The 27857-nt window shown below is 42.0% G+C and overlaps 1 protein-coding gene across 2 annotated transcripts in view; it reads left to right on the top strand.

Annotated features, from left to right (window-relative positions):
* Positions 1–27857, top strand: part of CAPN6 (calpain 6) — an 85073-nt gene continuing 57216 nt past the window's right edge. The window contains exons 1-2 of one of the 2 annotated variants that reach the window (XM_084640288.1): positions 1–81; positions 9536–9715. In XM_084640288.1, coding sequence (XP_084496414.1) covers positions 9551–9715 — 165 coding nt within the window. In that variant the 5' untranslated portion in view covers positions 1–81; positions 9536–9550. Of the gene's footprint in view, positions 82–5382; positions 5468–9535; positions 9716–27857 lie in introns of those variants that run through there. The other variant, XM_084640289.1, reaches the window with a different exon arrangement.

Genomic DNA, 27857 nt, shown 5'->3' on the forward strand with positions numbered 1-27857 from the left:
GCCAGGGACTCTTTGTTTGCAGTATTGATTTTGGAGATTTTGTTTGCCTGACAGCTCAGGAGCAGAGACTATATAAGCCAGGTAAGTGCCAACGTTAATAAAGCTAACATGTGTTTAGTGGGTTTGCTTCATCTGTTACCAGAAACAAAACTCTCTTTATAGTAATGATAATCACCACTTCGATTTCACTTTGATATCCACAGTAAGAAAATGCTACTTTAACACAGTAACATACATACTTTAGATAATCATGGCTGGGTTTGATACTGAACTCTGATTAAGGCTTTTGTAAATGATAGATTGTAAAAGCATGACTACCCAGTTACTTCTTCTGAGATAACCAGTCTAATGTTACATGGAGTCTGACTGTTCTACAGGTGTGACTTCTACACAGACAAAAAAAATCAGAAGGGCAAGTGTTGATAAACAATGTGATTACAATTTCACAATTAAACCAGTTTCACAGGGGGTATGGAATTGCACCTTCTTTGATTTCTTAAAAGTATGGTCAGTTCTTGTTGGGGACTTTTCTATTGCAAGTCTCACGTGGGCATTTTAAATCTTTCTTTAAAAGAGATGTTGATAATATCTAGCAAGAAGTAGGTGCTTAGCATCATGGATAAGTAAGCATTCAAAATAATTTAACAAGAATACCTGCTATTCATGGACTCACTCACAATCATTAATTGTCATGGTCATGTTAAAACTGAATAGAATGTGAAAGCAGGAATAAGAGTTTTTAGGAATTGTGAAGACAGAATTGCCTGCTTTATTTTCAAGCAGAGAACATGTCTAGAAGGATTCCACAAACATTTCTATTGGCACACTTTCTCTAGTTTGTACACTTATTCTTAATGCTATCCTGGCTTGCAGTAGTGTTAATTGCAAATATATCATCATTCAAACATGCTTGATTATTTCCTTCCCAAATCAAGCGTGTAGTCTAAGGCTCTGACCCAGTGCTTCTGGAATTAATTTGAATAATAACTAACTAATTGTGGCTAGTTTTATGACCATTGGATAAATCACTTAGGGGCAGCTTTTAAAAGGCATTTGGGTACCTAAAAATTGAGATAGGCACCTAGGTATTTTTGAAAATTCCATTAAGCACCTAACTCCTATTTGGTACTTTTGAAAATCCCATTAGGCAATTAAATGCCTTAAAATCTGTCCCTTAGCCACTTTGGCTCAGATCCTCAAAGATATTTAGATACCTAAAGATTCAGAAAAGTGCCTAACGGGATTTTCAAAAGCACCAATGAGAGTTAGGCACCAAGGTATTTTTAAGTATCTGGACCTTCATGCCTTAATTTTCCCATCTGTAAAAAGGGAATTACTCTGCTGATCTGTTTAAAGGACGGGTTGTTAGGAATAATTTAATAGAGTTGGGCTCTACATAATGTGCGAGGCACCAAACTGGGTGTGATTTGGGGCTACGCCCCTTCAGAGAAAACAACAGGAGACAAAAATACAAAGTATCTCAGCTGTATTTTTTCGTGAGCGGAGATTAGCATGCTATGCTCCTACTTTCTGAATACCTGAGAAGTAGGACAAGAAAAATGCTTGTATAATCTCCTTAAGACTCAAACTTGGGTAAATGTATGTCTATAATATTTACTACTATGTGTACATTCTGATGTAGCTTTAAAATGGATAAAAGGTCACCAATGCATACACAAAACATGATCATAGGTATACATATTCCTTTTAAGAAGGTACTCCATACGTGAGAATAGATGCAGTGCATTTGCCTTAGAAGGGATACAATGGTAAGTGAATTCTGTGTGTCCGCATGTGTACATGAACAGCAGAAATGTGCTGGTCCCCCCCCCAATGTAGCTTTGATTCATGCACCATCCTTTTCTAAAATGTGCCCAACTCTTCTGCTGAATCAAGCTCTTCTAGATCCTTCTACTCCTTCACACAGGGAGGGACTCAGAGTGGCTGTGACTGAAAGAGTGGCAGCATGGAGTTCCATAATCGCCAACTCTTTTTTGACACGTGTGCAGTTTACTTGGTTTGCAAATTCAAATTTTTGTTTTCTAATGGCCAGCCCTGGAAACTCAGTCTGGGCTTTGAGAATTCAGCTGGGTTCCTTCCACCTTGTGCATCATCACCAGTAATAGAGGTCCTTAGCTACACCTGAGGAGCCCTATTATCTTCAGCTCAGCTCTGAAGCACTTGAGTAACCTCATTAGCATGAAGTGAGTTTACAAATTTGTAACTGATGACATAATCCAGAGATGATAGGGTTGCACAGATGTAGCCTAGGGCCACTTTTGTACTCTCCTGCATTTATATAGCACATTTCATCTAGAAGGATCTCCAAATGTTTGCCAGCTGTGTATACAGCTAGGTTGTGACTTCAGACACTGCCTGACCAAGAGATTGTGCATAAACTCCATCTCCCCAGGAGTAGCCCTGGGAGGGCTTGTGCTTCCCTGGCATACATGTGATTCAAATTTCCATCCCTGCTTTCACCTTGAGCCTAGAGATTAATTTACTGCTGGCCAGTTCCAGAAGTAAATTACTACCCACTCCACAGTAACAAGTAGTGGCATGGTACCCAGGCTCCACCCATTCCCCCATCTACTCCCCATCCACTTTCTCCAGGGAAGGTATAAGCAGGCAAGAAGCCCTGTTTATTGTTGCAGACCTGAACCCCAGTTTGGGTAGCCTGTGAAGGAACATAATAATACTTGTAGTACAAGTCACAGTCTAGCCCTTAGGAATCGCTTCACCCACTGCTGAAAAATTCCCTCCAGCTGCGTTCATTAAAAAAATATTCAGACAGGGTGTATCACATGAATATAAACCATAAAACAAGCTATAGGGTCCAATTCATTCTTGCAGAACTTCAGTGAAGCAGATGGAGTCACATCAAGGATGGACTTGGGCCATGAAGCTTCAGTTACCCTTCAAACTATAGTGTTCTTTGTAACATAAGCCTCCTTTCTCCTAGCTCCCAGTCCATAGTCAGTGTAGGGGCAAATTAATAGGGCCAGAAAGGACCATTGTGATCACCTAGTCTGACTGCCTTTATAAGACAGGCCACAGACCTTTCCCCAAATAATTCCTTTTGAAATCATACATCGTCATAGTGTGATCAAAAAGAAAAGCTTCATTAGAACATCATAATGTAGCTGTGGCAGAGCTGTTGCTAGTTTTGGTACCTCCCAGTACCAGAAAATGCATGTGCTCATGTCCTTCTTCACCTTCAGAATTAAATCTGGCTGCAAATGGAAAGTTCACTAGAGTCCCTGACACCATCTACTGATAGCAGTTGTTGCTGTTTCCCTTGGTAATGGCCAGTCCCATCTGGTTACCTCTGGCCTGGTGCTGTTGTCTGCATAGTACCATCCCTCTCCTGTATTTCCCCAGTTGGTCTGAATATACAGGATAAAGGACAAATATTCTCACTAGAAAGTTTAAGGCAAGACACTGTAGCTAGTTTTCCCCTTTGTAGACATACAGCAAGAGGACTGCCATAACTGTGCAACTAAAAATGCTTGGCACCTATTGGTTTATTTGGTTACACAGCCTTACACTCACGTGTGTCTTTCCCTTACAACATTTCTTCTACTGAACTAAAAGCTAGTTTTGGATAGAGAAACCTTCACATGCTTAAGAAAGTACCAAGCTATCTAATAGTTAACCACATATTTTCTTTTCAATTTTCTTTTCTAACAGAGTGACTTACTGCTGGACAAGAAAAGGGATAATGCTTCAGGTCAATTTAGCTACCAGCAGAACTCAGATCATGTAATATAACTTGGCAAGTCAGCAAACATATGAAAATGTTTCTCTTCAAAATGGTTCTGAGCAAAGTACAGATTTCACAACTGCTTTGAATTTAGCCAGGCTGTTAGTACAGACTTGAAAAACCATCACTTTATAAAGCCCTTAAATCTGAGCAAATAGAAACAAAGCACTGTAAAATTCTTTTCCTTGTTTCCTGGAACCTCTTTACATTAGGAATCTTTCAGGGAAGTAGTTCAGAGCTAGCAGTAATTTAAAGCTTCTGGCTGCAAAACTAGTTTACTGGTCTAGTCGTTGTGAAGTGAGTTTTTGGAGTGCATGCTACCAGGAAGAGATGCATGTTGACTAAAATACCAAAAGGGTATGTTTGATCTCAATCAAATAGCTGGCTTTTTACTTTGCTTGCTCATTGCTTGTGAGATTCTTTGTTTTTTAAACAGGAGTAGTCAAAGGAACAAAGAAAGTTTTTTGGCACAAAATATCTAGCAGGCTACACAAGCATAGCTAAAAATGGGGGTGGGGTGGGGTGGATGAAACAAACTGAAAATCTTGACTTGGGCTGTGAAAAATGATTGAACTCATTTAAAATCTGGGTGCAATGGCGGTCTAGTTCCAGTAGCCCAACTCCTTAAAAGTTCTGCAGCCCTGCACAGATGCTATTCACATATCCATCCCTACCAGCTAAGCCCCCTCCACCAGCCGGATGAGGGAAGTACATGAAGGTCATCTCAAAAAGCTTAATGGAGCATGGAATAAAAAAATTTTGAGACGGGGGTGGGGGATGAGGGGTTTGTTGTCCTAAGTCTGTCTTCTGTGGTCTTCACTATAGGATTCAGCTGGAAGGAGAGAGAACTCTTATCCAAAACCATGCACAATTGCAGAACAAATACAATATATATGTGGCTAAAAATTCTCCCTTTTTGTGTTGGCTTTTATGTGGAAGCACGTGTTTGTTAATTCTGTGTACAGAACAGTCTGTCTGGATATATAATGAAATAAATGCATTTCCAGTAAATCAGGCCCCTCTCTTTGAAGATAGATCCAGTTTAGAAGGCAGTGATTGTTGCAGCCTCTCAGAGATATGTTGGCCTGCAGAATTGAAAAGCAACTTTGTGCTTATTTTTATGAAGATGAAAACAGCCTTTGTGACTTCACTGCAACTTCATTGCTATAAAAAGAAGATATGCTTGTAGACAGCAAAACACACCCGCTGTGGATATCTGTGCTTAAAGGACATCATTTAAAAATCACACTTCTTTCTGAAACATTCTAACCTACATGGGACTACTTAGTCACACCTGTGATGACCAAAACTAGCAGATCAGCAAAGAAATATTTTTCTCCATTATTTTCAGCATGTTTACTGTGTGCATTTGACTTTGCTTTGTGTATAATAATTCTGACTGTTTTCCCTGCATGAGCAGTTAGTGAGCTTTCTGGTTTTGTTTTTGTGGGTCTTCTACACAGCACCAGGGCACAGAAACTTAAAAAAAAAAGGTTATTGTAAAACCTTAAAACTCAGCAGGGGCACTCAGAGGGATAGTGCCTGAAACTGTTCTTAAGTCTCCTTAAACAGATTGGATTTCAGGTTGATGGCCCTTTAATTTTAGAACTACTGATGGTGCCAGGACTCTATTTGCAGCTATGCTGAATGTGATTTAGCTCTGCACTCTCGCTCCAGCTGGGGAAGTGTGGCTAGATAGTAATTGTAAGTAAAAATCAAATAATACTGTTCTCTTGCAGTTAAAATAAGGAAGGGGCCATGTGAGCAGGATCTTATCAGAAAGGAGAACTGCCTAGACTATCTTCACTGTTTGTGCTGATGAGTTTATTCCCGTCAAAATCTCCTGGAAAGGAACAGTTTAGAAAAAGTCTTCCAACCCTGATGCTAGTTCCTGAGAGGTGCTTAGCATCCTCCATTCCAGTCGGTTTCAACAGGAGTTGTGGGTGCCCAGCACCTCTCCGAATAAGCTTTCAGGTCTGCTGCTTGTTTGTGTTGTACTGGGTAGGGAAGTGAATGAGGCTTGACATTCCATTGTCTGGAAGCTTAGCTTGGAGAGTCTAAAGAAGTAAAAGTAAAGAGCACCACTGTAACTTGATAAAGCCAAAGGGGGGATAGCTTTACTAGAGTCAATTGACCTGCAGGATTTTTCTGTCTGAAGGACTTGCTTTCTTTATTTGCTGCAGCCCAGCCTATATAGCAATGCTGAGGAGGTTCTCAAATTGTAGTCATATATTTTAGGACCAGTCATTAGCCAGCATTACACAGATGTTTCTCATCACATGACAGCGTACTGAGCCCTAGTCCAAGGCACACCGAAGAGGTTGCCAAGCCTTGCTGTATTTGCTTGTAAGTCCAGTAAGTGCCAGCAGTGTAAGGTGTAAATATTTTATAGTAGCTTACGAAGGGACTAGGGGGTACGCTGTTGAAACAACATCCTTTGGCCCATGGCAATATCATCTGTTTCCTCCCTCCCTCCCCAAGTCACTGTCGTATCTGAGCACCTCACTAGCTTTAATATAGTTATCGTCACAACACAATGCCCCTGCAAGGTAGGGAAGTACAGCTAGGGAACATACTCTCAAAGGTGGATGTTTTACCCTCACTGAAGTAGCAGAAATCAGTTGGATCCAGGCTTCAACCTTTAGGATCTGGCTCTAAATGACTTGCCCGGGGCCACACAGGGCGTCCGTAGCAGAGAATTGTACGAGGGACTCCCAAATTTCAGGCTTACAGCCTAACTCCTGGGCTTCCTCACTAGTATGCCTAATAACTAGCAAAACTGACTCCTTCCAACACCGCTGCCCTGTAGACCCAGCCAGCTAGGCAGCTACTGGTTAGACTATGTTCTTTATTCTATGACTGCCTTTATACATTGCTGCAATATAAACTCTTGTGTAGTAGTTGGGGCGGGATTTTAATCCTGAAAGGATTGGAATTCCCATCCAGTACAGCACACCAAGAGGGGGGATGGGTAAAGTCATTAAAAACCTAGCTCTGTGAATTATGCAATGACAAGTTGAAAACCTTATCCCCCTGGAACAATTTTAAAAACAAGCGTATCTTGCAAATAGACTCATAGTTTGGGATCTTAGTCCGCCAGTGGAGACTTTTTAATGAGAGAACATCAGTGAGTGTTATTATGAGGTAATTATCTCTATTCCATTCAAATTAGAGTAATTAATTTTTCTCAGCTCTCGCTCTCTTTTTTTAATTGGTGAAGTATTCTGCACTTGACTTTGAAGCAGGCAGGGGCTGGGGGGGAAGAAGCAAATCTACTTAATATTCCTGGTCTTTGGAGACCAACTGCCAAGTAGGGTATCTTCTTTCAGGATCATTAATGAGAAGAGAATTGCCCTTAAGAAAAGGGAAACTGTTTAGAAGGATACAGTAGCACTGAGCTGTTTCACCCCTGAACAGCCAATATACATACTGTTGAGCTCGAAGGCAGTTTGTATTAACATAAGGAAATATCTTCCTCTTTGAATCACATAGGTGGTAAAAGGTCTAATCCTGAAGGGATTTGAAATACGTCCATTGACTTCAGTGGGGCCAGGATTTCCCCCAAAGTCTTTATACTTGTGCAAAACTCCCATTTGTTGTCAATGGGAGTTTTGCCTTAGTAAAGACGGAGAATTTATTAAGCAGGCACTTCAGGATTTGGCCCAAGAGAGCTAGAATGGAAAAGAAATACAGGATCATGGTCTATCACTTTTCTCGTGCAGGGTAGTCACCCAGTCTCTGCTGCGCCTTTCCACATACACTAACTAACATCAATACAGATCTAAAGAAAATCTGCCATGTTTAGTTACACCTTTGGGCCAGATTCTGGCTTCAGTCCATGTGCAAATAAATGCAACAATGGAGGATACACATCTGACATCAGATTGTTCCTTCCACTCCAGTGGGTGAAGGTGCTAACACCTAAAGAAGATCATTCTGATACTTTGATTAGACTTGGGTGAACTTTTTCAGATGAAAATTTTGTTCACTGAAAAATGCATATTTGAGACAATCAACACATCTTGCAAACTCATATCAAATTCACTGAATGGTTTAAGCTTGGGGGAAAAAAAGAAGAAAATTTCCAAAAAGGTCAAAATGTTTTGTTTTGACATTTTCAAAATTAAATGTTTTGATGGTTTTTTTAATTCAAAATGTTTATTCATTTAAAATTTTTGCTTCAATTTTATTTTTAACAATCGTAAAATGGTAAGAAAACCTGAAATGAAATGAAACGTTTCAGGTCAAACAGAACATCTTGTTCAACCTGAAATGAAACTTTTTTGGCTTTTGCGTTTTTGCCCCATAACCAATCAATCAGTTATTTGCCCAGCTCTAACTGTAATTGCATGCCCTGTCGCATGTTATTGCTTCCTATACTCTACAAGGATGTTTTACACACACAGTATCCTCTACTTCAGTGACAGTATTTTTATTATTGCCGATCATGTCAGGGAAAGAGGAGGATGTGGCCCTGAAAATATGGGGGAAAGAAAAGGCAAAGATTCGCCATACAAGACATTCCAAGCAGAGTGTGTTCGTAATCACCCCCTCTTCTCTCCAGCAGCCTGGCTGTGTAGAAAATGGGTCTGGCAAAATGTTATAAAAGCCATAGACAATCCTGAATAATTTCTGTTAATAATTCCTGGTTTGTAGCATTTACTATTACCATTTACCATTAGGTTTACTGCAAATATAATACTTGAGCTGTGTGATTGGTCACCTAAATCACATGGCATGTTTGTGTTACCTAATTGCATAGTCATAACTCTTAGAATCAATGCAAACACAGAAAGCAAGTTTCCTATTCACTTTCCACCAATATTTTCAAATACCTGCTGCTTCTATGAACATTGCTGTCAGGAAAATCAATTTACTAAAATATCTGGAAAAAGCAAAAACAGCCAAAGCACATTCCTTTAAAAATTCAAATAGCTTCTTGTGGAAATTGTGTTGCAGTCTTCACCCACCTCTATTCTTCACTATTCATGCATAGAAGTCAATTAGCGGGCCCCATTTTCTACCTGGCTATTGGAGATAGGAGCAGGTGATTACAAACACACTCTGCTTGGAATGGTCTTGTATGGTCACTTTGCAGGTTTATCTGGGTATCTCTTATTTAATCATCTCCCTGCCATTGTGATGGCCTGGGGCACCTCGGTCCCTCCTAGTCCCTCCCTGTAGCATATCATAATCTAGTCTCCTGTAGGCTGTAATATTTTGGTCTCATTTCAGTTGTTGGGGTTAAGGTGCGGGTGCTGGGTGGTGTTTAGTGACCTGTGATATACAGAAAGTCAGAATAGATGATCTGGTGGTCCCTTCTAGTCTTAAATCCTATGACTCTGAATCTCACCAGATGGAAAGGAGACAAAAACCTTCCCAGGTACTCTAGTTTGGGAGCACACACCCACTCTGTTCAGAGTTTACCTTCCAAGAACCCTAGAACCATGTGCCAAGAAGGAAATGCCATGCACCTGTTCTGTCCAGAATCTTCTTCATTATTCTTCCTGATGAGATGCATCCTCAGAGTTCTCTCCTACTCAAAAATTAGGGCCTGTGTAATATCCGAAAAGATAAATCCTTTTAAGACTTCATGATCTAACCCCAGCCTAATCTAATTTGTAATCCACCTTTTATCTGACATCAGTCTATAATTTTGCCCAGAACTACTGGTTCTGCAATCTGTTTGTTTTAAGAGCATGACGAGGGGGGAATCTCTAAAACACTCTAAAGTGGGTTCCAAATTTACACAAATTATTAATCTTAATCTAGGCTGGACAGAGGACTATGTTTTCATCAGTGAAATCTTTCAAAGGTCAGAAGTATCATGAACTCAAGCAGCAGTGCATCAAACAAAGACGACTCTTTGAAGATCCTGAGTTTCCGGCATCGGATGAATCCCTTTTCTACAACAGGTGCCCCCCTGGAAGAGTGGAATGGAAGCGGCCAAAGGTAATTTACACCATTCGTGATGAATGGAGCCCAGTTTGTGCTACTCATCTGCAAGGTTAATAGAATCCTTTTAATTCCTATTTACCCTTCAGGGGTAAAATATAATTTACAAAACAATTCTTCTCCTCCCTGTCCTGCACCTCCTGCCCCCATTTATTTCATACAGTTGTAAGGTAGAGACAACAGACTTCCTGCATCAAATTGCTGTCCAGACTACAATAATGCCTTAGTATAGAAAGACACAATGTAAACTAAATGCTGTGCATGACTAATTGTGTTTTTATGGTTGATAACTCTCTAATATAAAACCAGAAATATGAGGTGACTATAATCTTAGTTCCATTTAAATCAATATTCTCTGAATTCACTGAAAACACTCTATCTGTAACAGATCACTCAATACAGTAGTATGTTCTTGGAGTAAAATATTAATTACCTGGGTCAGTCTGCAGAGAAGTCCCTTTTTGGACTACTTTGCTGACAGAAGTAGTACAATAATGTGACAGACTTGGTCAATCATGGTTTCAATTTGTGATGTATTGAAAACTTTACCAAAATTACAAGCAATTACTTTTAAGTTTGTAAGGGGTTTTCTGGTCCTCCTTTCGGCTAGGGGGCTCTGTAGGGAAATGTGCCAGCCTACAGGAAGGTGGCATGATTTGTGCCTCTCTGCTTTAGGGAACAGCCTGCTTTCTCTCTCTCTGTTTTTGATTCTTGTGTGTAAGGTTCTGGATTTTAAAAAGAAAGTAGTGTTATGTTGCAACTTTCCAGCAAGAGAATTTTATATAACATCTGTTTGTGTGCCACGAACATAACACACTTCATTATCTGTCGCTTCTGGAATCCCCATACAGCATAAGAATTGCCATACAGCATTCAATTCTATATCTGTTTCTATACCATAATATAGAAGTCTTAGTAGCTGAGTATCTTCCAGTAATGCATTAAGCAACATGACTACACATCTGTCACATGTTGTTTCTCTCATCCTCTCCTCAGAGGGAAAAGCGTGTGTAGAGGAGTGTCTTTTTTTGGTAAGGTATTATTTTTATTATAAATATACTTGTTGCTATGTGCTTGTATTAGAGAAGGCAAGGTCAAAAAACGGCCCGTTGCACATTGTGGAAGACGGTGAGGTTTATGATAGTCTTTAGTTCTTGGAGGAGTGAATTCCACAGTCTCAGGCTACCTCTGGAGAAGTTCTGTCTCCTGCACAGACAAGCTTTACTCTTCTTCTAGAGAGTTCCATTGTGCCAGAGTAGCACATCTGTTGACTATGGTCTTTGTCCCAGAGCTTTAGATCTTTTTGTTACTCTGGGCCAGGGGCCCAGGCCATGAAGTACTTTGAAGATAAGGACTGAGACCCAGGGTCCATCTAATCCAGGGTCCTGTTTCTGACAGTGTCCAGTACTACATTTTTTCAAAGGAAGGTGCAGCCCCTACAGAAAATTTGGTAGAAAATTTTATTTATGCACATGCATATACACACTTTTTTTTTTTTAACTTTCCGACGGAATTGACATTTATTTTTCCCACTAGAGAGTTTTACAGGGTGGTTCAAATAACCTGTAGAAAAGAACTCTACTATGTTCTTAATATAACTCTCTAGGTGTGTGGGTTTTAGAGAAATGTCTCTCAAGCCCCATTAAGTTCTATAGGGAAAATACCCCTAGAGGAAAGTTATAGAATAATCTGTCCAAAAGGGGAAATTTCCTCCTAACACCAGGTGGTTAGCTAGCTGATTTATACACTGAAGCATGGTAGTTCATACAGCTTATTTCTCAGGGATGGCGGAGGGGACAAAGGAATAGGAATGAGGAGAGACATCATCTCATCAGCTGGGGTATATGGGGCAGCAGGTAGCCAGGAGCTAGTGGTATCACCATAGTCTATAATCTCACTATAGGAACAATGCTGAAAGCTTCCGAGCACCCTCAACTGCCATTGACTTCAGAACACGTGGAGAGTGCTCAGCAGCCTGCAGCAGCTTCCCCTCATTGGTACATAGCAAATCCCTTTGCTTCGAAGTACCACCCTCTCCTAGAGAACTGATCTGGGCTTCAATTAAAAGAGCTGCATCCTGACTCTCTGCAAAACCTTCAGAATCTGTGGAATTCTCAAGGACACAGCTGGGTTCCAAAGAATGGTGTTCACTAACTAGCTACAAGCAAACAAAGCCTCGCTCCAGACATACACTGCTGCTCGGCTGGCTGCTGCAATAGGAAATAGGAGGCTCACTGTAGGGCTCACACTACTGAAAGGGATACTGCTCTACAGAGAGGTGCCTGAGAAATCGCAGAGAATCCATCTCTATAATGGAGTAGAATGTGTCTGACGGGAAATGAAATGGAAAGGAAGGGGGTTGCAATACTGTGGTAGAGGGGACGCCACCCCCAAAGGGGGCTTGTGGAGTCTTCCCTCTCCTCTGAGCCTTCTGAAGTTGGGTGTGAAAATTGCAGCAGGCCGCTTTCTCATCCCTCCTGCTGATATGTCTCAGGTTCAGCACTATCAGGGCCCCTGGAAAAAATATTAGCCTGAGCAAATGGGGGTTTTCTTTTTTCTTTACGGATTATGGAGACCGGGACAACGTCCTGGCTGTATTGAGGTTGATAGAAGCTTTGCCATGGATTTCCATAGGGACGGGACTTCACTTGAGCCTTAGATGTTTTTAAAAGGGTCACTGTTGCCTGACAGGTTGCAATTAACACAGAAAAAATAATGGAGTCCTTGTGGCACCTTAGAGACTAACAAATTTATTTGGGCATAAGCTTATATTATGTGCTATAATATATATTCTTCTTACTGTATTTTTCACTCCATGCATCTGATGAAGTGGGTTTTAGCCCACGAAAGCTTATGCCCAAATAAATTTGTTAGTTTCTAAGGTGCCACAAGGACTCCTCCTTATTTTTGCTGATACAGACTAACACGGCTACCACTCTGAAACCAATTAACACAGAGACATTTGTACTGATGACTGCTCCTAGGTTATTTTATTAGTATCTGCCTTAATAATAATCTGCCTTAATAGGAACCAAATGTCACATTGTTCTCTTCTAGCTGCTGCTGACATGCTGTATGGTTTGAAGGAGTACTTGCGCCACCGTAGAGACTAACAAATTTATTTGAGCATAAGCTTTCATCATCAGCCACACTATCAGAGGCTCGTTCACCTGCACATCTTCCAATGTGATATATGCCATCATGTGTCTCTGCCATGTACGTAGGTCAAACTGGACAGTCTCTACGTAAAAGAATAAATGGACACAAATCAGACGTCAAGAATTATAACATTCAAAAACCAGTTGGAGAACACTTCAATCTCTTTGGTCACTCAATTACAGACCTAAAAGTTGCAATTCTTCAACAAAAAACTTCAAAAACAGACTCCAACGAGAGACTGCTGAATTGGAATTAATTTGCAAACTGGATACAATTAACTTAGGCTTGAATAGAGACTGGGACTGGATGGGTCATTACACAAAGTAAAACTATTTCCCCATGTTTATTCCCCCCTCCCCCTCCCCCGCCCCCATTCCTCAGACATTCTTGTCAACTGCTGGAAATGGCCCACCTTGATTATCACTACAAAAGGGCTCCCCCCTCGCCCCACTCTCCTGCTGATAATAGCTCACCTTCAGTGATCACTCTCCTTACAGTGTGTATGGTAACACCCATTGTTTCATGTTCTCTATGTATATAAATCTCCCCACTGTATTTTCACTGAATGCATCCGAAGAAGTGAGCTGTAGCTCACGAAAGCTTATACTCAAATAAATTTGTTAGTCTCTAAGATGCCACAAGTCCTCCTTTTCTTTTTGCGGATACAGACTAACATGGCTGCTACTCTGAAACCTGTATGGTTTGAGTTGCTGATATTATTTTATTTGGGTTCGTTAGTCAGTTTGCGGTGGGGGTTATGGTTTGTTAATTTTGCATTCCTGAAACTATTCAGAGTAGGACATGAGCAAATAATTCAGAGGGAATTAAAATAATTTTCAACTCTGCTGAACCATATGGCTTTCCAATGGAAAATGTAATTGGGTTATATTTGGACAGATACCGGGCAGCGGAGTGTGGAAACTCTGTAGTTGGATCCATATAGTGTTTTCATCCTTAAGTGCAATAAGTTTGGTGCAGAAGTTCCAAGGATTTATTCTGTGTTCTCCTGTTTATTGGGGGTTTCCCCTCTTCTCTGAAAAGGAGAGAAGGGAAATGCTATGAAAGCACTGACTGAAACACAAAGAAATGAATTAATACAAAGAGGACAATGCTTCAGTGTCGAGAGGGATGGGAACGGAATCATTCTGTTTCCCTGGAGGTGAGCAAAAGATCTGATAACGATCCAGGGGAAGGCTTTGTACTGCACTTCCTAGGGGACACAGCACGGGAGTTGGAGCTCAAAGGTGCTTTAAGCCACCTTTTGCACTGGCCTGTGGGTCACTGTGGTGGTTGGCAAAAGTTAGCACAGCCCCAAGGGGCTGGTCCAAACCTTGCATGGCTGCCCATGAGCTGCTCCTGAGCAGAGACTAGCTGAAACACATCGTGCCTTTTCAGCCTTTATGATAGGTGGGGGGTCTGCACAGGAGGGCAGTGTAGATCTGCTCGAGTTGTTCCTATGTTGCCTCTGCACTGGAGAAATTCCTCAAGGGGCCTGTTTCTACCCACTGCCACAGCGGACAGAATCTGCTTTGCACCAGCTAAAACACAAAGTTTTCTCTTCCACTGCTTCCAGGTGGCCTCCTGTCTACCATGTGGGATGACTCCAGTTCTCACATTCTCACCATAAAGTAACACACAGAACACCCGACTTCCCTCTTCACAGAGAGCTTCTCCCTAGTTCCCTTCTTAGAGCAGGGTGACTCTGCAATCGGGGGATGTGATTGCAACGTGTGCGGCCATTAATCTAGCTAGCAGGGGTACCAATAGCAGAGGCACTTGATGCGACAGCAAAGGCTTCAGCGTGGCTGTATGAGCCGGCCTGGCACACTGGGTAATTACTCAGGTGGCTAGTCCGCACTGAAGTCTCTACTGCTGTGGCTTCCCTGCTGTCAGTACATGAACCAGCTAGATTCAAGCTAGCTCAGGCATGTCTGCATGTGCAGGTAAACCCCTTGATTGCCATGTAGAGATACCTTAGCAAGAGACATGGGCCTGCAGCCTGAGCACAGGACAGGGAGCTAGGAACACCTGACTTCTGAACCTGGCTTTGACACTGACTTCCTCCATGGCCTTGGGCAAATCATGTCAACTCCCTGCTTCAGTTTCCCCATCCCTAAAACATGGCTAATAATACCTACACCCCAGGGGTGTGGTAAGGCTGAATTTGCCAACATTTGTACAGTGCTTTGGCTGTGAAAAGAGCCATGTAAGTTCTAAGTAGTAATAGCTTTACTCTCAAGTCCTGGCTCTGTCTAGACATGCAAACATGACTGCCAGCCTGGTGTTCTATTTTTAGCATGCATTAATGCTAACCCCTTGCTTAATCCCTAAAACACTGGCATTTTCTAAGCAAAATTAATGCTAAGGAGGCCATGTCTATGGAGATATCTCTGCAGAGGTTTTGCTCTGATCTGCTAAAAATAGGCCTTCTAATGTGGCATTTTCCCCATCACTTTCTTCCTCACATCAGCACCTGAGAGATTAATGTGTGCTGTTTGTAAAACCCTGTCAGATTAGCAGCAGTACCAGGCTACCCTGATTGCCATTAGTAACCTGTTTTTTAAAACATCCCTTGGGACACAGAAGAAAGCCAATATGGTCTTGTTAAGTGTTATACCTGAGGATGAAGAATTTGATGAGATGAAAGGCACCATGTATCACACTGCAACTCCTCTGGTGACGGCTGGAACTCACAGCAGCATATTTACAAAGAGAGAGAGAGAGAGAGAGCTGGGGTTTCTATACAAAGGTTCCCCAGCCAATCAGCCATCTAGGGCCAAAAGGGCAAGTCTGTTCAATGCACTGTGCATTGGGTTTTTTCATTTCTTGCGTGCAGAAGTGGCACTATGTCAGTGCAGCTCCTTTGGCTGAGTTACTGAAGTCTTCAAATTGTAGTTTAAAGACTTCAAGTTACAGAGAATTCACCATTAACGCTAGTTTAAATCTGCAAGTGACCATGCCCCATGCTGAGGAAGGCCAAACCCCCCAGGGTCTCTGCCAATCTGACTTGGGGGAAAATTCCTTCCTGACCCCAAATATGGCAATGAGTTAGGCCCTGATTATGTGGGCAAGACTTACAAGTGTCTTAATGGGCAGCAGGTTTAAAACAAACAAAAGAAAGTATTTTTTCACATAGCATACAGTCAACCAGTTGAACTCCTTGCCAGAGGATGTTATGAAGGCCAAGACTATAACAAGGTTTAAAAAAGAACTAGATAAGTTCATGGAGGATAGGTCCATCAATGGCTATTAGCCAGGATGGGCAGGGATGGTGTCCCTAGCCTCTGTTTGCCAGAAGCTGGGAATGGTCGACCAGGGATGGATCACTTGATGATTACCAGTTCTGTTCATTCCCTCTGGGGCACCTGGCATTGGCAGGTGACAGGATAGACAGGATACTGGGCTAGATGGACCTTTGGTCTGACCCAGTAGGGCTGTTCTTATGTTAAGGCAGATACCTGGGAAAGAATTTTCTGGAGTAACTCAAAGCCTTCCCCATTAAGTGTCCCAGCCATTGCTCATGCTGTAATGCAGTACTTGGTTGGTGGTGGGCAGCCACTGCACGAGAAAGGTCTAACTCTACTTGGCGTATCTAGCACCTTGTTCTCTACAGTGCATTGGTGCAGCGTGGTCTGCTGACTGAGCATATTCTTGCCTTTGAAGAAAGCAGGCCAATCAACAGCTCCAGTTCCACTGACATCAACAGGATTTCTGGGCACTTGCTGCTTTTGAAAATCAGAATAGATCACCCTGTCATCTGCAAAATGGGGATATTAATACTTCATGGGGGAACTGATGCATAAGCAGTGAGGGTTCAGCTGTGCTTTTGAGGCACAGCCCTGCATTGGGAGCAAAGCAGAGACACAGTGCCACCAGGGGATCTGTGGGAGGCATTTTAAATGCCTTCCAGAGTTCCCCAGCAGGCAAGGAGCATGCTTCCTTTTACACCTCTTGATGGCATGAAGCTTGCTCCCTCCCTCCCCACTCTTGCTCCAGCGCTGTTCCATGAGACAGTGTAGCGGGGGACCAGGGCCATTGACCCATGTGCTGCCTTAGGGGTGCCATGAGAGTGTAGGCTCTGCAGTTCGGGTTGCCTCTTACGTGGGCCATGCACGGCTGGGGAAGCTGCTTGCTCCCTTCCCAGGTGGAATCAGGGCCTGGCAGGCACCGGCCCTGAATGTACGGAAGTGTAAGCAGTGTCAGGATGAGCTCCACCCTGACATCTGGTGGTGAGGTGTGGCAAGTTGTGGAAAAGAACTTCAGGGGCCGATCTCATTTGCATAGGCACACCCACCCCGCCTAGAATGAGACCATAGCTGCCCAAATGGTCACTTTGGCTGCTGTGGGATCCCCAGTGTCTCTGTTATTGGGGCAGGAAGAATAAATTGTTATTACCCTGATTATGGGAACTGTGCTTGGAACTGTACGTGGCCTTTTGTTATGATGGAGGGATTCACCATCAACTAAGTAGCACTCGCTAGGCAAGGGTCATGGGTTCCAAAACTCTGTGAATGGAGAGAGGCTGGGGGCAAGTATTAATACTTGATGGCATGGGCCCCTTGGTGAGGGCCTTACATGCTAATTGCACTTCCTCCTCTCTCCACTGTGGAATATCAGAGCTAATTTTGATTTCATTAGAAGTCTAGTTATAGGCTGCTGAGCTCACTTTGGGCTGACAGTGCACCAGCACTGGGGCTCCCCTACTACAAGCTGAATTCACCTAAGAGCTGAAATCACTGAGTGTTGTGTTAAGTAGTGGGGGAGCCTGAAGATATATTGTGGCGCAGTTTGCGGGATGGCTGGAGTGCCTTGTGGACAGGCTGGTGAAGCAGTTCGGCGCGGAGCAGTTTGTGGATGGCAGGAGCTGCTTGTGGGCCACGGAGTGGAGCTGAGCGAAGGAGTTCATGGGGTGGCTGGCGGAGCGAAGCACAGCTATGGGGCAGTCAGCTTCAGATCATGTAAGGTGCCTCTTACCCCCGTCCCATCTCCGCCCAGATTGGGAGGTAAAGCTCCGCAGATAAACTTTCGAACTCTGCGGCTGCCCTGACCAGGGACAGAGACTTTTGGGTCATTGGACTTTTGGGACTTTGGGTGATTTGGGGTTGCTTTGGACTCAAGAACCAAAGGGAAAGGGGCATGCCCCAATTTGCTTGGGGTGGGGTTTTTTTTTGCTCATGGGTTGTGTTATGAATCCTGTTGGTGGTGTTTCCCCAACATAATGCCGCATTGTTTCTCTCTGTTATTAAAAGGCTTTTGCTACACTCAGACTATGTGCTTGCGAGAGGGGAAGTATTGCCTCTTGGAGGCGCCCAGCGGGGGTGGTATATAGTTGTCCCAGGTCACTGGGTGGGGGCTTGAGCCGGTTTGCATTGTGTTATTGGAATGGATCCCCTAGATATTGAACCCGGCCCTTGTTGCTGCCAACTCTGACGGGCAGAAGGGTTACAGAAGTGTGCTGTGATCCTGGAATGGAAGGGGCTGTCTGTGTGCTCGGAGAGCTGGTTGGAACATGCCAGTTGTCTTTCACAGGGAATTTTGACTTTTTTTTTTCAAAATGTCTTGCAAATTTGGGGGATTATTTTTACAAAATTGAAACCAAACCTCTTTACTGAAAATAAGGGGAGGGGAACCTGACTGAAACAAACGTTCTGAGAAAATCTTTGATTTTATTTTTTAAAGAAAAATCTAGCTTCCATTAAAAAAAAAATCAAAGAGAAAAATGTCCATCTAGTAGTATTCAAATCAACCCCTCCCGTTCAGTTTACCTGGAGTTTCCATTCTCCCTGCCAGCTTTTGAAGCATGGGGTAGAGTTAGAGGGAAGCATGAGCGTCCTCTGTGGGAAGCATTCGACTAACCCAGAGAATTACAGGGATTCTCTTCCCAGTCTCCTACTGGTAGTATGGTATGTCCTCAGCTCTGTACCCACACTAACCCATTACTGTTGGATGGAAATGCTGCCTACTCTTGGCGGTTATGGTCAGCACCAATCTCTAATGAACAGTTGGCACTTCACGTCTAATGAAAATACCAATGGACGCTGCAATTGGCCTGAGGGGGTGATTTAGGATTTTTAATTATTTAAACTAAAGTTGAGAAAGTTTAAGGCATCATCATCAGAGGCTTTCCTGTCAAAGGATATTAAATCCCAATTCTATCTTTGTCAGTGGTAAGCAGATAATAATGATGATTCCCCTGCTAAGAGAGAACATCCTTGATTATACATAGGATTTCCTTTCCGAATTATTTGTGGGGGAAAGTGATAGTCTGAGCCTCCAGAATGAGAAACTATAATTTGCTTCTCTGGGTTTCCCCAGTTGACCCTTTCTCAGGCCTAGCAGTTTACTGTGTGGTTGTAAATAGTGTTTTTGCTGTGCTCTGCACAGCAATGAATAGAATATAATCTGTGCCTTAGCACACTATAAAGACAGTGTGGGTTCTTTTCCTGGAAGATAACACAGAAAGACTCTTGCTGGGAATGTTGCCGTGATGTTATTTGCCATCTCTCAAGAAACTGTGAGTCCCAGAGACAAAACAACACAATGGATTCATTTTCCCTCTCTTTTATTAAATACACATTAACGCCATCATGTCCAGGGTCAGATATTTAGCTACGAGGCTGGGGACTGCATAAACATGGTTCACTATTTGGGTCTCCTAGGTTTTTAAAAAGCTGCTGTCTTGTTTATGGCCCCAGTTCTCCACAACCCCAACTTGATACGGGTGAAATTCCAGTGCTTTCAGGGGGGTTACAACAACATACTACTGGTGTCAGAGAAGGGAAAGCCAGGCCCCGTGTGTTCAAAGTTCTGTACAGACACCAGGTACTCAGGTAGGCATGGTAAGTATTGTCCCTATTTTACAGACTGGCAAACTCAGGCAGAGAGGTGAAGTGACTTGCCCAAAGCTCTACAGCAAGCAAACAGCAGAGGTGGCATTAGAACTTGGGAGTTCTGGCTCTCTGTCCCAGTGCTCATTTTCTCAGGATTATGCTGGTCCTTGTAACTGCGCTGGAAGGGGCTGTCAGTCATCCTAGCAACTAGTGAATAAAACCTCTGGCCCGTTGTGAGTGCTGACTTGGGCATTTGAAGCCCCTCCTGTTGTCAAGACTGGTTTTGGAGGAACATTACAGAGCTCCCTTTGAGGAAACAGTAGGCTTAGTGTTCTGACAGCAATTTGTCCCCCATGTGCCCTTTGTTTACAAAACACCTTGTCAGGTCTAAAGTTGGTGGAAGGAATTTAGCCCTTCCTCCTCTTCCTGTCTGTTTCATGTGAGCATGTGGGAAAGGGCCCTGATCTGAAAGATGGATTCAGAGCTGGCAGACTCCCAAAGCTTCCCATCTGTCTGCACTGACCTAACAATACCAGATAGGTTCAGAAAACACATCACTGCAAAGCCTCAAGCAATGGAAGTGCTTTTAATTGTTTTTAGTGACAGTCCCCTAAGAGCATCTGCATTTCACCTTTGAAAGTTGTGGTCAGCTAATGTGCAAATTAATACAAACAGCTAAGCCCCAAATGATGCCTCATTCGCATGTGTTGAACTATAAGCACATGCGGAATAGACAACTCTGGGATCGTGGATGTGTATTTCTAAATAAGCTCAGCTGAACTTTCATAGTGTTCAGGAATCTTTTTATCTGGATCACAGGCCTGTTTTCTTTCAGCACATGGAGGCGTTGGAGAGAATATCAAATGTGGCCTGGGAATGCAGATTGCTGTACGAAACCCAACCTCTACCAGTTTATGGTTCTTTTCTTCTTCTTCTTACTGGGGTACTCTGGTACTGAAATAAGGAGGAAGTGGACTGCATTGAAGTAAAGGGGGGAAAGGACATCAGAGGACTTTAACATGCACTAATCTAATGTAAAGCTCCGGTGACTGCTTTTCCTTGCATCACAGGGGTCATAATGCTTCACACAATGATTGTTGTCCAGCACAAATGATACATGAAACATTGAGACTTATAGTATAACAACTATAAGACCATATACTGCCATTTAAAGGCACATTGATACATTAGTTGCCCTGTAAGGCAATTAAAGGGGCTCCTCGGGGATTATTAAATCTTCAAAATATTAGCTTAATAATTATCTGCGATTAACCATAAGTGCACTGAAAGGGTGGTTAATACTTTAGGGCCAAAATTTGACTTTCTGTTAAAAGCAGATTTGAATGTTGATCTTGACCTCCAGATTCTCTCAAGGGACGTTTTGCTCCAACCATGAGACAATGCAAACATGTGACTTATTCTAGGTCCTACCATAAACACAGTTGTGCGCATAGGCTAAGAGAGTAGACCAGGCATATTTTCATCTTTGTCAGGAAATAAACCAAGATGTGTGTTTGGTGTAATTTGTTTTCCCCTTCAACCTGCAGGATCTGTTAAAAAAGATGTATAAAGAATTATATGCAAAACAGCCTTTAAAGTAAGCAAACTTTAAGACCTAAAACTTTGACAGTATCTCTTTAAGGAACTGTGCAAAGTTTGGGATCCAAATTTAATGTTTATTTATATGAGAGAGACAAGATGGATGAGGTAATATCTTCTATTGGACCAACTTTGCTTGGTGAGACAGACAAATTTATGAGTTTACACAGAGCTCTTCTTCAGAATTAAATGTGGCAATCAGAGGGCTAATTGGAAGGTTTAGGCAGAAATATTACAGTCCTGCCGTGCAGGCTGAAATTGCGTAGGCAAGTATATCTGATGTAGGCATCTATATATGATGTGATCTTGGGCACGTTTAAATGACAGTAAATTTTCCATCTTCCTTAGTTAGCCTGTGTATTCGGTACCCTGGCCCTGAGTACTCATAATGAGCTGTGCATTCCATAGAAGCCTGTAAATGAAGTCTACCAACACCGAACACTTGATTTGATAAGGGGTTACGGTGTCCTTGGTTCCCGATTACTCGGAGCCCTGTTATAACCATCCATCATTCTAACACAAATGCCATTCTTCTAACTGTGAATAGCTGCTTTCCAAAAGCTGGCTGATTTAGTTTCAGTTGTAAAAGGGAAAAGTGGCTCCTGGGGAAGAAGATGTAAAATCCATCCCAGCTGCCGTATCTCAGATGTTGGCACAGCTCCCAGAGATGCATGTGGCAATACTAAAGCATGTTCTTCACTTGCGTTACCCTAGCAACTGCACATTCAAATGGCAGAGAATGGCAGTGACATTCCGCATACGTTGCAGTTGTTATTAAGTCGCATTGTCTTCAAGTTGTTAGTTGTAATTTTCAGCCAGATGGGAAAAAAACCCTCAATGATATTCACAGTGAATTGCTACCAAACCAAGGTCTTTGGGTAATGAGAACTTTTTCATTATGTGTATCTCTTTGACAAGTTGCATTTTAACCTTCATTCCCTTCTGAGCCTTGTTTTCTTGCTGAAGAAACTGGAATTCGGACTATAGAGCTCTTTGGAATGTATTAGAGACTTTAATGAGGTTGAGTTGAGGATTTAAGAAGGTGGCTGGCCTTGGCACAATTCTAAGATCCCACTTTTGCCTCCTTGCTACTCAGAATTCATAAATTTTAAAAATGGGTTCTTCAAAGACACCTGGGAGGTTTGGATGCCTGCTACCTATTCATTTTAATGGGAAATGGGTGTCCAAAAAGCAGCCTTTAAAATTCTTAGCAGAACAGTTTAAAACAATGATCTCCAGTCAGATTCTTATCTTGGCTGTGCTGGTATAAATCTGAGGTAACTGGGATCAGAATCTGGCCTCTTTGTATTTGGTTTCATGAAGTTGGTTGATTCTTGCTACCTTTCAGCAGGACCAGCAAATATACAGTGCCAGGCATAGAGATTTTTCCCCACATTGCTATAAAACAAGGTTCCATAAGGAGTTATCCTTTGCATCTTATCCTGGAGTGACAGAAATAGACTAAAGCTTTGTGCGTGAGAGAGAGGAAGCTTAACTAATTAAAACTAAATGTGTATGATTTTAGCAGCGTCCTGGTATTGCTCTTGTATATTAGGACTAGTCTTTCCCATGCTTTAAAGCCCAGAAAGGTGACAACAACACTTAACCAAGCATTCTTTCCTCATTTAAAATTATCCTTTGGAATGTATGTGGATATTTTTGTTGACTATTGGTTATGAAGTGTTTGTCCTGTTCTTGACTTTAGTGGCAGTCCAAAAAAATAACCTTAATGCTAATTTAGTGTTCAGAATCAGTCTCTAGACCTGTGATGAAGTCCTCTGCCCAGAGGATGGGCACTGTATACAGCACCGTGCACATAAAGAGTGCTATATAAATGTCAGTGGAAGGCTTTCCTACAGCACTTTACCACTCCCCAGAAAAGCACAGATACTGAACCTTAAGGCTGCATTTTTTATTGGGGGGATTCAAATCTTCCTTTTTCTGAAATTCCAACAGGTGAGGCTTGATAATCCAGTTTGGACCAACCTCTAGGATTTAGACTGAAAATGGAATCCTGTTCATTTTTGAACAAAAACAAAGAGCTAGCTATGTAGTTCCTCAAACAGATAACCTCCATTTACCTATCCATTTATCTATCAGGTGAAAGATGTGTAGATGGATAGTTGTGTATTAAAATATTGACGTTTTTCCCGTGTGTACACTAATTCAAATGGGCTTGATGAAGGATTATGCTGAGTTTTAATGGCTTATGTCTGGCCCTGTGTACACTCTCTCTCTACTTGTAAGTCCTCTTTTTGCCCCTGAAAAATTGACAAATTAGTGTCTTAGAGAAAGAGTTCCAGATGAGCAAATGACTTTAGCCTCATCCTCAATGACAGGGTGGAAAAGCAAAACAGGAGATTCCTAAAAATTGTCATAACAGTTACAAATGGAGTTTTAAAAAACATCCATCAGAACGAAAGACTCCAAGGCTTGCACTAGGATAGAATAATTCAGACTGTGTTTCAGGGACAGGTGAAGACAAAAGTGTATAATTTATCATTCACATCTCTGTCCTCTCATTACTGATGTTAACAACTGTAATACCCTAAATGTGTATAAATAATGCACCAATCAAAATACAGCAATAATTAGAATCCCTAAGGGCCTTGATGCAGTTACCAGGACATAATAGGTAATGGCTCAGCATAGATGGTGCTGATAGAAGAACAACATAGTTATTACTTGAGTCCTACACAGATAAGTTCTTGTGATTATTTTTTAGTTAATCATAGGACTGATCAAATATTGGCTGACTGAAACTTTTTCCAACAGAAAATTGCATTTTCAATTAGATGAACACTTCCATGGAAAAGGTCTGCTTGAAAACCTTTAATTTTTCTTTGAAAATTCCAAAACCAAAAATATTCAGTCAAAAACAAAAAATATCTTGTTTTTCTGTTTTTGTGATTAAAAAGTTGCAATTTTCTGAAAATGTTGATGGGGAGTAGGGGAGGAGGGGGAAGGAGGGTTGTTGAAAATTTTCCACTTGGGAGAGGGGAGGGAGAACAACATTTTTCTGATCCACTCTAATTGATAACCTGACCAAGTCCCACATAATTTTTCTCATGTTTGATTAGAAATTGTTGACTGTGTCCCATGAAAGGTCACACAGGACTTCCATGTATCTTAGAAAGTCAGCAGGAAGATTCAGATGGCATCCACCCAAATAGTTCCAGGCTTTAAAACATTGTTTGTTCTCAAATGTTTTCCATCATTTCCCCCCAAGTTTTTGATTCTTTTGAATGGTGAATTCTGAACAGAAGGTGACATTTTAATATCCATGTGAACATCTCCTTAGTTTTGTTCCCCTCTCTGTGTTTCCACTCTGTGTTTCATGGTCTTTCTCTCTCTCTCTCTCTCTTTTTTTTTTATTGCTCTTCTTTCTACTGTTATAAATTTCATTACTCCAGTTATCCCCAGAAATTCTTCCAGATCAATCATCAATGCTTTTGTTCTTGACAGTTCAGCTGATGGTTCTACTCACAACCAGTCTGGATCATAATATTCTTTTCCAAACCTAACTTTGGTCATTTTCTGTCTGTCTTAGAATTTTTTATATTGACACCTATCATCACAATTTTGAGTTCCTCCCAGGTTAAGTAGATTCTCATAGTAAGATTTCTAGAGCAGTGGCTTTCAACCTTTCCAGACTACTGTACCACTTTCAGGAGTCTGATTTGTCCTGTTTACCTCCAAGTTTCACCTCACTTAAAAACTACTTGCTTACAATATCAGATATAGAAATACAAAAGTGTCACAGTCACACTATCACTGACAAATTGCTTACTTTCTCATTTTTACCATATAATTATAAAATAAATCGATTGGAATATAAATATTATACTTACATTTCAGTGTATGGTATAGAGAGCACTATAAAGAAGTCATTGTCTGTATGAAATTTTAGTTGGTACTGACTTCGCTAGTGCTTTTTATGTAGCCTGTTGTAAAACTAGGCAAATATCTAGATGAGTTGATGTACCCCGTGGAAGACCTCTGCGTACCCACATGGGTACATTTAACCCTGGTTGAGAACCACTGTCCTAGAGCATGTCTTTTGCTTTTCTAACTTCTCTGGTTATTGGAAGCCTTGGGGGTTATTTCTGGTTTTTGCTTTTGGGGAAGGGTGTTATTTTTGTTTTTCTTGTTTGAGGGGCGGGGTAGTAGGGGAATAAAGTTATTGTCATGAGTGTCATTCTGGTTATGAGGAAAATATTTATTATACTGGATTAGTCTGATCTCTTCTCTGTCCAAAACCACTCAGAAAGTCTTGTCTCTGGTTCTCGTATGTTTTATTCCGGTCTTAGTGACTTGCATTGTCCCAGAGAAGCACAGTTGTCTTAGCATTGATGATCTCTAATGCTCCAAAAATCAGGATCAAGGCTTTGAACTGGCTGCAGAAACTGATTAGGAGCTAGGGGAGGGACCAGAGTACAGGCATGAGGTGCTCCTAGGAGTCTGAATGGTAGATGAGACATATTTTGCACCATCTGGAGCCTTCACAAGTTTCTCACATTCAGCTGCAGATCCTGAATCACAGTAATCCAGTCAAGAGGTGACAAATGCATCATTTGCTGTGGTCATGTCCTTGTTTGGGAGGAAGGGGGCAAAAGAGGGAGGTGGAAGAAGCCATTGTTTGTCACGGATGTTGCCTGATCGTCCAGGTTCAGTGATTAATCAATCAGGACCCTGATGTTTTGCACTGCTTTGACTGAGGGATGTATGTGCTCAATAGAGGGGCAAGAATGTGTACCAGCTGAGTCTTCAAAAAAAATCTCTCACTCCCCACCAGCATCACTTTGGACTTTCCCAGATTGCATCTGAGCCAACAGCTCTTCATCCAGGAGTGGATTTCTGTAGGTGTTGTTACACTGGCAACATCTGCGGAAAATGAGCTACATAATCACGTGTCATGACCTCGAAACATAAAAGAAAACTAGAGTCAGGCAGCGTTAGACTTGGGAATCTTAATGGAAGGAATTCCCTCACCAAATAATGTGGGATCAACACCTGTGGCAATATGGTCCACTGATGGAAAAAGAAGGGACGCAGACTGAGTTTCAAAGTCTATATCTTCTCCTGTAAGTTTTCATTTGTTATAACAGGTGCTCAAATGTAATGTGAAAATTTGAAAGGTCTGTATTATCAACCTCCTGGGACCTAGCTCAGGCATGCAAACTCCTGATGTTAAAATAAGCTCTTCCTTGGGACCATGTAAAAATAAAATAAATGCTTTGCATTCAAAATCATCCCCACTCCGGAGGAACAGTGTGTGAGAGAACCACTGTTGTGCTCCTTAACTTTGATGGCACTTTGACACCACAGTCATAGAATATCTACCAAAATTTTAGGCAGACGGTGGGTACAAGTGAGGTGGGGTTGCAGACAGGTAAGTTACGGTCTCCCCCTACTTACTGGCATGTGTACAACCCATTTTGTGTCCATGCATGAAAAGTTTGCACACCCACCTCAGCTACAGTGTAAAGTGGCCTTAGTGTGAATGAGAATGAGGCCTGCTTATGTTCACACCTGTTTGGAAACTTGCAGAGAATTTCCTTAGCCTCCCTCACAATAAGCTACGTTTCACTTTTTGGTTACAAATGCCAGTGATTCCTGCCAACCTAAACAGATTCTGTCCCCTCCTGAGTCTTTCTTCATCTCATTCTGCAGAGATTTCTGTGAGTTACATGTCGGCATTACCTGGATATAAAACCTCATGCATGGAGTTGAGACAAGACCCTTACAAACATAGCTGACTAAATTCCTTCATCAAACTGACATTTAGGAGAAAGCATCTCACATTAGCCATGTAAATCGCTGCTGACAACTGGCATCATCATAGTGGTCTGGGGAAATCACAGAGGCAGCAGAGTATTCGATATAATCCCCCTTTGTTTAAGATTAACGTTGTGATTTGTCTGCTGCTGTTGTGAGCTAATCTCTGAGGGAACATATTCTCCAAAGAGAAGAAAAAAAGGCCTTTATTGCCTGCGTGGAAGAGACAGCAGTAGCAAGCTATTTCTTGTCCCCTGATGTTTTACGGCTTCTGATTACGGGACCCCAGTGAAAAGGACACTATCCTGGCTAGAATCCCTGAGTCTACTCCTTGTGTTCAGAGATGGATCATCCAGAGCAGTGACACTGATCCCTTCCCAGCGTGTCTGAGTCTGACAGACGCTCTGCTGCATGTCCCGCCTCATATTCCAGCAGACACTTTAATTAGAGCATTTACTGTCAGGGGTGTGGGTTTGAGAAGAGTTATGTTGACATCTTCTGCAGCCTTGGATTTTTGTTCTTCTTCTTTTCTTTTCTTCCTTTCTTTTTTTTTAAGTAACCTCAGTCGCTGAAATGCAGCGAATTGATTAATAGGCCTTTCGCTGCAGGCTCACTTGATGTATGTTAAACCACCAGAGAACTGTGTGAAAATCATGTTCTGACTGAAACCTGCATTAAAGACAAATTTAAAAGTGAAGGTCAAACTCTGCTCTTGAGTAGACCAGTATAAACCCAGAGGAACGCCCCAAAATCTCTGTGCACCTCCCATAATG

The sequence above is a fragment of the Lepidochelys olivacea genome (assembly GCF_965140295.1).
Source record: "Lepidochelys olivacea isolate rLepOli2 genome assembly, chromosome: 9".
Taxonomy (NCBI): domain Eukaryota; kingdom Metazoa; phylum Chordata; order Testudines; family Cheloniidae; genus Lepidochelys; species Lepidochelys olivacea.